A 13,259-nucleotide genomic window follows, 5' to 3' on the forward strand; every position below is an offset into this window, starting at 1 on the left:
AGCCGTGCGCCAATGGTGGTGCGGTGCGAATATTTCTTGGGATACCTGCTGTTGCTGCTCCCAAATACCAGCTACCAGCGTCGAGATACTCGTTGCTCGGTGTTGCTTTATTGAAAACGTGATTTTAGATTGGAATGCGCTATTTTGTTGATAATTTCATACAAACACACATGCATACGTTTGTCCATCTTATTGTATACTGGTAGAAAGTGTGTATGTGTGGGCACGATCATGAATTCATGAACTTTCTATGTATGTAGTACAGTATACCATGCCATACAAGTGTGAGCATTCTCATATAGACATGGCGAGAGACTTTGGGGGCTCCGAACAGTGTATGAGCAGCATTTCAGTTCAAAATCGCGATCGTTGGGAGTCTAGTGTTTGTTGTTCATTTTTCGTGCCCGCCGAATATTTTCTGCGATCGAGCGCATGCACGTATGCATGTATATGTGTGTATGCATGCCAGTATAATTGTGTGTAAGTATGTAGAAGTGGAGTGGTGTGCATGGAGCATTGCCAGCGTAGACATTTGAATGACCATAAATATAAATGGGGTATCGTATATTTTCTAATTGGAATGCGGCAAATGTTTAAGCGCGGTGTAAGCCTGCGTAAGCGGGTGTGGCGCGGCTAACCTGAAATGTCGATTTAATGCGACCGTGTGCACATACCGACACAAATCTTTGTGGATATGCGCTGCAAGTGAGCTTATGAATTTAATTATTTATTAACTTACGTACATATGCACATACATACACTTGTGCCAATAGTTGAATAGGCTACAGATATTTGCAAGTACATACAACAAAAAATCCCATTGGATACCAAATATCTTCGTTTATTTCTTTCTAAGCCTCTTAGATGGGCTGGCACTCCCAGTGCGTTTCAGGAGTAGAAAACACCTGTTTTGGTGACTGCGGATTGTACGAAGTACAGTCTGATTGAAACTCACAGTGGCTGATACTATACATACATACTTACATATGTACGTATTATCGTAAAGCAGGATAAACAATAAGTTTGAGCGTTTGGAATAATTGTTAAATGCGGACGAAAACCATCAATATCCCCATCCACTGCTATATGCATGAAAGCTGACACGACGAAACCTATTAGAAGATGTTTAAGTAAATCAATAACCCACTTTAGAACTTGTCCGAGACCTTAAACATTGTTAGATTTTACAAACAATCACCAGTATAAACATAAGAAGTACTTGCGCCTAAGTTCGGGAGTAGCCGAACATTGCATACCTTCGCAATTTATAAACTTTATCCGCATCCACAGGACACCAGAACGCCATCACCACCTATTAAGAGTGTCTAGAAACTCTTGTACCTCAATTTTGACCCAGGCTATAGCTTGCACCGACGAACAGACAGACATGGGCCAACCCTATTATTTAACTGGAACCAAGAAGATTTGCCTTCAGTTGCATGCTGATTGATAAAGAGTTTACTTTATTCAGTTTAGAGGTTTGAGGAGTAAGAACGAGGCACAACAACTACAATAACAAAACCATATACACGTATCTATACGTGTAAATGCTTGTACGTCGTAAGAATTTTGATTGTGCTTGTGTCTGTAAGACATAGCACGGTTGAACTGGATGTGTAAGTGAAATTCCATTGGTCTGCTGCAGCGGCGGCAATAGCGACGACAGTGACAGCAACAATAAATAACTTGAATGGTCGGACTGCAAAAAGGCAGCGATTACGACGAAGGCGAAGGCATGGAACGAAGGTCAATAAAATAAACCCTAAACAGCTTTCAAATCCTTAGCCGACCGATTGAGCCTCGGCAGCTATTTTCACGAGTACAGTTAAAATTATATACCAAAACTATTTACTGCAAGGTAGAGTGTTACAAGGTAAGACTTATGAGCGCAAATAAAGTAATTCCCTATTCTCAACTTTTTTCATAGACTTCTCAACCATGAAGTTAGTTCGGGCTTGTCTTCATTCAAGTCGACACCGCAAAGCTTTTGGAACGGAAAAGCTTTCTTATGAAAACATTAGTAAAACCACCGGATCAGAAATCAGAGTCCGGCCCTATAATTATTTTGCTTTCAAGCAGGCAGCTTAAAAAGGTTGTTCGGTGATACGTACATACATAACTGTAGATACACAACCAAACTTTAGAGTTTATATGAACAGATGGAAAAAACATTTTCACATCTTAGCAGTTATAATACATATAGTGTATGTATATGTATGTTTCAAGTACCTATTAATAAACAGAAATGATCAGGTCGATCGGCGCTCGAGACCAACTGACGAACAGTCAGCTAAACAGGCAAAGCCAAGACAGGTCAGGCTTCACCGAAGACCAAGCTGATGCAGCGCACACAAATTGCCGCACGAGCTCGAAATGCTTCTACCTCCTTACCTACGTACACACCATTCCTTACATCGGTTAGGCTCAGCTCAACCCATTCAAGTTATGCTTGCATATCCAACTTACAGATTCTCGCGAACTGGTTCCATCGCCATGCTGGGACAGTGGGTAGTTGTTGTTGTGCTGAGAAGGCTAGCAATTTCGTATTCTTATTTTTATTTCGTCTTTCTTATTTTTCAGTTCATTTTATAAACGCGCGCTCCTCCCGCCTCATTCTTGCGATGCATGCATATACACACATTCATATGTATATGTGCATGCTCCTTGGCCGATTTTTCTAAGGGAAAAGATTCTTAACTTGCTGCAGCCTAAACCACATTCTCAAAATATTTGTAGGAATGTCAGAAGAGTTTTTGGACCAAATTTTTCTCCTGTTCAACAGCCAACAAGCCCGTCTTGTGGTGCGACGGATTCAAAATAATCTTTAGTTGACAAAATCGGCAGCATTACGAGGGGAAAATGGTGCTAACCGGGTTCTGGTTTTGAATAGAAAACATTCTATTCTGCATTTCTGACATACACTTGATACATAAGTACATACATACATATGTATAAAAGCGCCTGTTTGTAGCCATTCACGGGAAAGAGCGAAGCTTTGAAATGATTGGAATTTTTATTTTGCCCCAAAATCACTTGGGGAATTACCAATGAACGCCGTAAATGCAAACAATTCGCGAAGAATTTTCTATAATGCTGTATGCGGGCAGGTATGTATGTATGTATGTTTTGTTGTGTGCGCATTTGTATCCATACACATACACACATACATGTTTACAGCGTCAAATAATACGGCCAAATGCGAACAAAGTAAAGCGAATTCAAATTAAAACATATCTCCACATTTCGCATACAAACATATCAACATGTGTGCATATGTGTATACATGTATGTATGTAGTGTGTTCATATGCTTAAAAACAAATGTACGTATGAAATAAGGTAAACAGCATAAATACCGAAACTTGTTTTGGCTACCAAACGCGTACGAGCCGCGAGAGCTGAGCAATCGATGGCGGTGCAGCGTTTTTTGGGGAGGGAAGCAGCCAAAGCTCCATAATACCAACGGCAAAAGAGCGCTGGAACACTGGATCGGTCGATCGTTCGATTGTCGATTTATTGAATCGTTTGTTGCCCATACTGGCTGGAATGACTGCAATAAAGTGAAATTCACGATGCACCAAATACCATTGAATGCGAATTCGCGATGCAATGCCAAAGTACGCGGAGCAACATACCAAATCAAACCGAAACCAAGCTCAACCCAACTCACATACTCGTATCTGCAGCCAGGAGCCTTGCGCCAGATTTACAGTGTGCATTTCGAAATAGTTGAAATGAGCCCTAATGAAGGGACCGTCGTATTAATTCGTTAAATAAACCCTTTGTACTGAAACGTTGTTGGAAAACAAGTAAGATGGGTTTCTTTAAACGTTGCTTCAATTAGAATAAGGTGGATTTTTTGCTTTTCGGGTAGTATTGCACTTACCGTGTATTTTTGCTGATATTTAGAAAATATATTTTTTATATTCTTTGCATTTGGAAAATACTAAACGAGGGCGTAAAAAATCATAATTTACGCATATTATACATGTATGTATGTATGTATGTAACATATCTATGTAATTATATATGCTGCATGTAAGTAAAAATCATACAACCTCACATACATTCATCCATCCCCATATTCTGCTCATACGCATGTACTTATGTTTGCATACTCGTATAAAGGTATTTATGTATGCCACTCATTGCTGCTACTGCATCACGCTTTTGCCGCTGAACTGCGCATACGCAACACATGACAAACGTCAAGGAAACGGGCTGGCCTTAGTCCCCCTTTTCTTTTGTTTGCTTTGCCGTTTCTGCAGCTACTCTGTGCCTTGTACGCTTCGCCCTCTGGCTGGCGACTCTGGTCCTAAAAATCAAAGAAAAACACCAATTGCTGCACAGTAGCAGTTTCATGTTAATGCGCTCTGATATTGCAGCGAAATGCTTACAACAAGGCATCAGGCTCAGCATTTCAATTCGCAAGCACATACAACGTCTTCCAATTGGGACAAGTCGACATGAGCAATAATTGAGACTTTCGCAGATTTGAAAAATCGGCGGCCAGAAGAGGTCGCTGAAAAATACCACTATTGTGTCCTTTGCCTTGCTGAAAAACTGAAAATTATCGCTTTGCCCTTTTCGAAGAGATTTTTAGATCGCTCATGCCACATGCTCAGGTTAAAAGAGAATCCAGCTTCCAGCACTAGCAGTCCGCTTAGCAAGTACCGTGTTTGAAAGATCATGTTCAAAAGCAAGCTTCTGTTATGGAGAGAAGGAAATACTGACGGCATTGCCAACTATGCGAAGGCTTTGTAAATGCTTGCGACGTGTGATGGAGCAACTGCTGCAAGAATCCACATGCAGTAGAGCAAAGCTGCTCAGCTTTATGGTATGCCTCAGTGGGCCCTTAAATGGGCCAGTCCGAAATGGTTCCTCTAAAACTACTTACTTTTCAGATCGCCACATCTGCCACATTTGTTCCACGTTGAATTCCTCTATTCACCAATTACTTTGCTCAAATTTTAAATTTCTGGTTTTTTCTACATACGAGTATGTGCTCCAAACTTAGCCATGCCTATAATGAAGAACCATCTTAATAGCTGTCTTTGATTCGCCAAATTTGGAAGAATTCACTGGTAGAAATCGCATAGCCTAGGGAAATCAAATAGAAATGAAGTAGCCAGCGGTTATCATGTTTTTGTAATGTGATATCTAACATACACACTTCGTGGTGTTGATTTCAGGAAAACCTATGGTTGCTTCCGCCAGTGTTTTTTTCGACAGAGGAGTAGAGCTCAAACTCAGCTAGCAGAATAGTCTCGAATCGAAAACTAATATTACGAATAAACACCCTGTAGGCGCAACCTTGAACTATCGCGCCGTCATGACAACGGAAAAGGCCAAACAAAAGTTTTCATTTATTGACATTTCCGAAGCTTTTAAGAACACAATATCTATTTATTAAATGTGGGAACATAAAGTAGACAAATATTACATTTTCGTTTAGCAGTTTTGCGGTTGGTATGTATTTATATATATGCAGAGATTAACATAAAATACTTCGCGAAAAATGTGATGGCTTCGAAGGAATTCCAATCAAGTTGTGTGACCTTCGAAATTGTTGAAATTAGTTCATATCCGGTGTTAAAAATTCCAACAAGTTAAATCAATAATGTCTGAAGTCAGAGAAGCCAATTGAATTTAAAGAGCGATTGAAGCAGCAAACACTTCACATAAAAAATCGAGCAGAGGAAACCTCGAACAGGCAACGATCTGAGCGGCTATTGTACGAAAAGCAAAACGCCATCAAAACAAAAAAAGAAGCGCACACGGTCGGTAGGATGACGACAGCAGTTCCTTTGGCTCCATTGGCACCGCTGGCAGCGCTCCCCTCAACGCGCATGTTGATGGGCACAGCCAGCAACATGAGTTCAGCTTGTGCGAATGCCACGACAGCCATGGCGTCACTTTCAATACAGCAGACACATTCGCAGTCCCAGCCGGAGTTGGAGCCGCAGCTGCCGCCGACGATAACAATAGCCGCACTCGAGTGGCAGTATTTCCAAGCGGTTTCACTGTTTCGGCGGCGAAAATATGAAAAATGCGTTGAGGTGTGCAATGGCATGTTGCGCACTGGCCATGAAACGAATGTGCAAATGTTTACCTCTTCGTCGGAGAGCCACGAGGCCGATGTACAGTACAGTAGGGGAGTTGGCGGCAGCGGCAGTGGCAGCGGCAGCATAGTCAGGAACAATAACAACAGCAACAACCTGAATCTCACAAGCGGCTCAAGGCAGGGGCGAAGCCTCAACCAAAACTTTAAAAGCAACAACACAAAACATGGTAATGCCAATGGTAATAACAATAAAGTGAGCATGCCCACGTGGATGATGGAGGGCGTATGGCAATTAAAAATGCGCGCGCTTACCCAACGCGTCTACATCGACGATCTGGAGACGGACGATGCCTTCGAGGGGGGTGAGTATGAATATGTGCATCTGACTGCTGTCAAGATGAATTGCACAGTAGCCAAACTATACCTCTACATATATTCAGCATTGTTGCCAAGTAACTAGCTTAAACTGTAGCGCAGTGGAACGTTTACTAAATCGCTAGGACGATGCTTTAATCCCTTATTAACTGTGCATTGATAAAAGAGGCGGGGTTTTGGGTCCTTTGCCTAACTCAAACAAGCAAGTTGTTAAAAATCAATGGAGAATTTTTAAGAAACTCGTCAAGGTAAGATAAATCATATATTTCGACAAACTGAAGACGCAGACACCTGAATCGAGTATATTGTAAAGGCAAGGGCCGCCAAAAATAGCCCGGGAATGAGGTCTGCTGCTACAACGAAATGTAAAAGTTCACAATATGGTCATTGCTTTGTGACCATTTTGCGAGCACCCATTCTTTAATCTTCACCAATATATTTCAATATATACCGACATTTTGACCGATGCACCAAAAGAATCGCTATCTTTTAACCAGTCTCATAAATGTGTGCTTTTGTGCCATTTTATATGTATGTATGTGTGGATAGCCGACATGAATGTTGAAAATTCCGAGCTTGAGTGGCTTAACGGATTACGATTGCATTGGAATATTTCAGCTGCATTCCGTTGGCATGGCATGCCGTGGCAGTTGCGCAGCCGCACACCATCTCAATGCCCGAATACTCATGCCACGCTTCTCGCATTCCAACGTGTTCAATCACCCTGAATTTTTATTTTCATCTCGTTACTTATTACTTTTTTCATACACATGTATGCACACATAGGCAGGCACACTCGGTGATAATGCGGCGGTGCTACATTTTGGTTATTGCATGTTGCATAGCCTGATACCGCCCCTAGCTTATACACACGATCACATACCATACTTTCCGGCTAGTGCACTCGTATTACATTTGCTTTCGAGTACTTTTTGATCTTTCGAATTGTCTTTGTTTTTGTTTTTTTTTTTATTAAAACATGTTCATATTTTCATTGGTCTCTCTGTTTAATGGTGTATTAATGCTGGGGTCGTACGAACACAGAGAATGAGGAAGTGGAGTTGGAACGAATCGCCACAGCCGCCCGGCCAGGTACCTCAATTAAAACTGCATTCATACCACGACCAACTACAAGCACGCTGCGAGCTCACACCACAGCTGCAAAAAGAAATGACCTACCAATGAGTGAAGGGAGCCGCACCGCGACCACGCAGGGCAGTAAGAGCATGAGACCCAAATCGGGTATGGTAAGGCGATAAATCCTATTAAGATTTCATATTCAAATAGTCATGGCATGCCCATATTCCAAGGTGCGGCCGGGGACTGCTACCTCTCGACCTGGTTCTTCAATGGGTAGCCGTACAGCATCACGATGTGGTACTGCTTCGCGCATTCGTGCTTCTTCTGCCGCCGCATATACGGTGGGTGATGTTACTGCGAAACTGTACCAAGCTTCGCGCCTCAATCCCACGATATACGCCGAACGAGAGGCACTTATTAAAGCGCTTTTTCAATTCCTCTACTATCACGAATCGGATGTTCAAAAAGCATATTCACTTTGCGAAGCTGTCATGGAGGTGCACAAACAAAAACGAACTTCTGGCTCCACTCGTTCAGGGGCACCAGTCGATTGGTGGTGGGATCAGCAAATAGGCCGGTGTCTGCTTATATTACGCTCTCCACGAAAATCGGAAACATTTCTCGTGCAATCATTGGCAGTATTTCCTCACCCCGATACGTTTTTACTGTTATCACGATTATATCAACGTCTGGGTGAACCCGAACGTGCACTCGAACTCATCGGTATGGCTGTGGACCGACATCCGTTCAATGTCACATTTCGCATCGAACAGGGGCGTATTTTTGATGCTCTATCCAAACCCGATAGTGCAATGCAAATATATCGTCTCATCACCAAGCTTAATCCTATAAATGTCGAAGCGCTAGCCTCAATTGCGTTGAATCACTTTTACGATGGAAATCCTGAGATGGCCCTTATGTACTACAGGTGAGTCGAATTCTATGCCGGCAAATGAACTCTAATACGGTTTTAATTTAGGCGAATTCTAGCTTTGGGAATTCACTCGGCAGAACTCTATTGTAATATTGCATTGTGTTGCTTGTATGGGGGACAAATCGACTTGGTACTTCCTTGCTTTCAGCGAGCTCTGCTGCTGTCCAAGACTACCAATGAAAAAGCGGACATATGGTACAACATGAGTTTTGTCGCACTGGTAAGTTTTTTTAGCACACTCATCTAATCACTCACATTAGGGTGTGTACATACATATGTATAGTCATAGAATAAATCTAAAATAAATACCCAAGTAGGCTAAGTATTTAATAAATTAATGTTTAATATCTACTTTTAAGTCAACTGGCGATTTTCATTTGGCTCGTCGATGTCTTCAGCTCTGTCTAACAGCGGATGCGTGCAGCGGCGCCGCCCTTAATAACTTGGCTGTACTGGCAGCGCACTCTGGCGATCTGATGCGCGCCAAATCGTATCTCCAGGCAGCAAAGGAAGTGCTGAGAGACAGTCCGGAAATCAACAGTAATTTAAAATACATGCAAGCCCATTACAAACTCTAACGTATGAGCGTGAAAACTACAAAAGTTTCTGTAGAGGAGGCAGCGCCCTAATCTAGCATACATTGAAGTTGATATTAAGTATGTATAGTATGTATATTATTTATTTATTCCATCAATTTTATGTGTGTAAATAAATAATTACATTTTACTTGAAAATTCTAAGGGATCTGTAACCAGGCATATATAGCTTCGAAACCCACGTGACTAACGGCGCTAGCCTCCACAATAGTTAACTGTTGCCGAATTTCCTTTTGAAGCTTCTAAAAAGCATAAAGAAAATAGGAATATATGCAAATTATTGTCTTAAGTACAGATTTTCGTAACAAAATGATAGGAGCTTATAAACAAATCGAAAAGCTTAAAGTGATTCTACAGCACGGTCTTGAAAATGTGTTTCTGAACTTCTAGTTCTACTTAAAATTGTATTTTTGAATCAAAATACAGAGTTCTCACGGATATTTGTAGCATAAGTAAAGCTTCATTGCGCATCTGCCGGTAGGCATAATCCATCTTAGCTAAGACTAATAAAATTCGACAGCGCTGCAATCGAGGCTCGGCCAATATAGAATAGAGCAGAACCCCTTCAAATACACAAAAGCGTAAATAAGAATTAATCTAAAATAAATGGACATTTACGTAAACCAACCTGCTGCAGAAATTTGACAAAGATTTGAAGTGTCGACGACATAAATTATCTTCGACACTTTTTCATAGTATTGTCGCCAGAGTGGTGCCATCGCCCCACCAATTTCCAAAACTCGTATGCATTTTAATGGAGCCTTGAGCCTCTTATTCTTTAGCTCTGTGGCGCCTGAGACTTCGTTGCTGTTCTTTTCATCATTTAAATGTGTCTGTTTATTAGTTTTCTCAGTTGGGTTTGAACCATTTGGAAGCCTTGTTGAAAGATTGATTGTAAAAATATTTGTGCCATTTGTTGGCATTGAATAGGTTGTCTCATCAATACAGTCCGGATTCTCCAGTGCCTTTAGAAGGTGGGTTTTTCCTGCACGTTTCGGCCCGACACAGATGCAGGACATTTGACTGACAAAGCTCGCATCCATTTTACCCCACGATGAACTTAAGCTATTGCTAACCACTTAAACAGTACTTATCAACTTTAAACGTTCTTTTATTAACTACCGATAAATGCAAGTCAAATAACCGTTGCTATGGAGACCGTCATGAATATTATGGTATCTGTACTGATCTAGTACTCTATCATTGTTGTCATAGGCAATCATTTAATAAAAATAAATAATTATCACTGATTCTTTTACTACATTATAAAAGCAAATCAAATTCTAATTGAGTTAAATGGAGTGCATCGAAGCATTATTTAATTATAGATTAGAGGTTCGTATTCAGACGAACGCCAAAGGTAATTTTTTAATTACTTGGCAGCACTAAAAGTAGAAGAAACATAAATTAATAAACCCGTTAAAAAGAAGTTTAAATTAATAAGTTTAATAATAAAAAAGATATGACTGTATCTTAAATCAAAAGATCAGGATTATACGTTCTCTTGAATGCGTTATGTAATTATTGCATTTAATAATAAGTGTACAGATTTGGCAACTTGTTTTAGCGATAATTTCATTAATCTCATGCAATCTGTTATAAAAATTATGTATATGAAGCGCCCTGTGGTTAATATACCGGACAATTTACTCAATTGCAACATATGTATTGTTGAATTTTTTTATATGAAAGCGTGTATACAAGTTTTGTTCGTTAAAGTATTAAATATAAAAATATGGGTACGAAAAGACCGGGGACAAGTTTAGTGTTGGCGCACGATACAAAACGCAGCAAAAATGATCTAATTGCATACACCAATCGCGATAAAGCGTTGATGGAATCGGTTTGAATACTTGTACTTCTGCCTTATTTATATTCTCTAATAAATACATTTTTAGGGTGTTCGACGTACATCTAATTTAATGGCGCCAATAATGCTATTAGAAGGTCATGAGGGAGAGATTTTTACAACTGAATTCCATCCGGATGGCGACGTACTGATTTCGTCTGGCTTTGATAGACAAATATGTCAGTGCAAATAAAAATTGAGAATTGTATAATTAATTACACCCCATTTACCTTGCAGATGTTTGGAATGTGTATGGCGAATGTGAAAATGTAATGGTAATGTCTGGCCACAGCGGTGCGGTTTTGGAAGCACATTTTTCGACGGACGGATCAAATGTATATACATGTGCTACTGATAAAACTGTCGCCATTTGGGACATTGTAACAGGGCAGCGAGTACGTAAACTAAAGGGGCATACAAATTTTGTAAATACTGTTCATCGTACGCGCCGGGGCAACCAAATGCTGTGTTCAGGTTCTGATGATCGAACTATAAGAATATGGGATGCAAGAAAAAAGAATTCGGTACACACAATGGAATCGCCGTATCAAGTAACTGCGGCATGTTTCAATGATATTGGAGATCAAGTGATCTCCGGTGGTATTGATAATGAAATAAAAATTTGGGATGTACGCAAGCATCAACAGGTGTTGCACCGATTACGTGGACATACTGATACAATAACGGGGATATCGCTATCACCAGATGGTTCATATTTACTTTCTAATTCCATGGATAATACGCTTCGAATTTGGGATGTACGCCCCTTTGCTCCGGTTGAAAGGTGCGTAAAAATTTTTCAAGGACATCAACACAACTTTGAAAAGAATCTATTACGTTGCTCATGGTCACCGGATGGCAGCAAGGTAAAAATGTAACATACTGTAGTATTAATTGTATCAAAGTTTATATATTTAATTATTAGATATCTGCTGGTTCTTCTGATCGCTATGTTTATATTTGGGACACTACAAGCCGGCGCATAATTTACAAGCTACCTGGCCACAATGGCAGCGTTAATGATGTCGATTTTCATTCAAGAGAACCTCTGATATTATCTGCGTCCAGTGATAAAACTTTGTATCTTGGTGAAATCGAGGATTAGACTATGTAATGTTATCCTGAAGATAAAGTTTTCATTTTAAATACGTCGCCTACAATTAACATAAAATAAAACAAAGTGGATTTGTGTTTGGAATAATATCGACTATGCTAAAATGTATAAACGATTATTTTAATGGTATCACACATGTCACTTTCAGTTAAAAATTGAGTGTTAGCTATTGAAATGGCTGAAGGATAAATATGAGATATGTGTATAAAACTCAGTTGATTACACATATAAGCGGGTAAGAAATATGTATCTGCCAAGTTTATGAAAGAAAAGCTATATGTTTGCTAATGTTTATAGTACTAAACGGGCAGTGTACTTGTTGAGGATACGGTACTCTTGAACATTTTTCCGAAGAACTTTATTCCGGAAGCTCCACCGGGAACAGTACCAACTATCATAAATAGAAGAGCGATTATTTGCGCTACAGCAAAGAGGACGGTTAACGCTGTGCTATGTACTAACAGTGCGCAGTAAAGTGTTGCTATCAAAGAGCTGGTATATGTGCCGGATACCAACATACGTGGCTTTGAAAAAGCAGTCTTTAGAAAGGCACCGAAGCCAGATAAAAAGCAAAAGCCAAGTATGAAAAACATGCTACCCAAAGAATATAGTAGAGCGAATTTGCGGGCTTTCAATATTAACACTGGTACGTAAAATATGGAGATGCTGAAGCAAAGAGCACCCAGTCCTAAACAAGCAACAAAACCAACAATGCGCTGCAGTCGTGACTATAACATAGAAAGAAATTCGTCATTTATGAAATAAATATTAATTAAAATTTATTTTTTACCAATTTAGGACAACAACTGTCTTGTGTGTCTTGCAGCCAACTATTGCTGGGCTCCGTTGGCTCAGAACGCGTAAATAATTTTCCCAAATCTGGCACTTTGATTTGTGAAATTTTCGCACTGAAGTTCTTTTTTTGATCGCTTTGAAGTAGCAAATATTCATCCAAATCTTGTTTCAAGTTTGCCATGTTTGTAGATATAAAAAGTTGGTCACAGATAGGATGTGCCACGAATTTGTTTATTTTTTACTTTTCACACGAATGAAATAAGTAAAGTAGTTGAAGAATTATAAAACAATAGTACAGGGTGTTCCCTATCACAGGGTGCACGATGCGTTTAGAAAGTATGTACACTGTGCAAATTCGGTGCTTTAAAGATTTGTGAATAATTGTATGGATATAAATTTGTCCTTATTTAAGATATTGATTCGTGTGAACTTCGTAAAAATTGTTAAAGAAAT

At 39.9% G+C, this 13,259-nt stretch overlaps 4 protein-coding genes across 5 annotated transcripts; 2 read left to right on the top strand and 2 right to left on the bottom strand.

Moving 5' to 3' along the window:
* The first annotated feature begins 3,988 nt into the window (after nucleotides 1-3,988).
* LOC120767347 (tetratricopeptide repeat protein 8) lies at nucleotides 3,989-9,178 on the top strand. 2 transcript variants are annotated; one of them, XM_040093305.1, is made up of 5 exons: nucleotides 4,001-6,425; nucleotides 7,483-7,685; nucleotides 7,749-8,446; nucleotides 8,498-8,672; nucleotides 8,812-9,178. In XM_040093305.1, exons 1-5 carry the CDS (start codon nucleotides 5,789-5,791, stop codon nucleotides 9,028-9,030), a joined length of 1,932 nt encoding a protein of 643 aa, XP_039949239.1. In that variant the 5' UTR covers nucleotides 4,001-5,788; the 3' UTR covers nucleotides 9,031-9,178. The 2 variants fall into 2 exon arrangements, with proteins under 2 accessions (XP_039949240.1, XP_039949239.1); XM_040093306.1 differs by lacking the exon at nucleotides 8,812-9,178 and having other exon boundaries at nucleotides 3,989-6,425; nucleotides 8,509-8,638.
* On the bottom strand, nucleotides 9,168-10,489 carry LOC120767350 (ADP-ribosylation factor-like protein 16). The gene is made up of 3 exons (XM_040093315.1): nucleotides 9,677-10,489; nucleotides 9,484-9,611; nucleotides 9,168-9,290 (listed from the first exon to the last, which is right to left on the bottom strand). The coding sequence occupies exons 1-3, from the start codon at nucleotides 10,089-10,091 to the stop codon at nucleotides 9,189-9,191; spliced, it is 645 nt and encodes a 214-aa protein (XP_039949249.1). The 5' UTR covers nucleotides 10,092-10,489; the 3' UTR covers nucleotides 9,168-9,188.
* A 196-nt stretch (nucleotides 10,490-10,685) lies between these two features.
* On the top strand, nucleotides 10,686-12,107 carry LOC120767349 (U5 small nuclear ribonucleoprotein 40 kDa protein). The gene is made up of 4 exons (XM_040093314.1): nucleotides 10,686-10,891; nucleotides 10,947-11,076; nucleotides 11,135-11,763; nucleotides 11,823-12,107. Exons 1-4 carry the CDS (start codon nucleotides 10,784-10,786, stop codon nucleotides 12,000-12,002), a joined length of 1,047 nt encoding a protein of 348 aa, XP_039949248.1. The 5' UTR covers nucleotides 10,686-10,783; the 3' UTR covers nucleotides 12,003-12,107.
* LOC120767351 (vesicle transport protein SFT2C) lies at nucleotides 12,083-13,087 on the bottom strand. The gene is made up of 2 exons (XM_040093317.1): nucleotides 12,802-13,087; nucleotides 12,083-12,739 (listed from the first exon to the last, which is right to left on the bottom strand). The coding sequence occupies exons 1-2, from the start codon at nucleotides 12,985-12,987 to the stop codon at nucleotides 12,311-12,313; spliced, it is 615 nt and encodes a 204-aa protein (XP_039949251.1). The 5' UTR covers nucleotides 12,988-13,087; the 3' UTR covers nucleotides 12,083-12,310.
* Between the last annotated feature and the right edge of the window lie 172 nt (nucleotides 13,088-13,259).

This window comes from Bactrocera tryoni, chromosome 2, assembly GCF_016617805.1.
Source record: "Bactrocera tryoni isolate S06 chromosome 2, CSIRO_BtryS06_freeze2, whole genome shotgun sequence".
NCBI lineage: Eukaryota > Metazoa > Arthropoda > Insecta > Diptera > Tephritidae > Bactrocera > Bactrocera tryoni.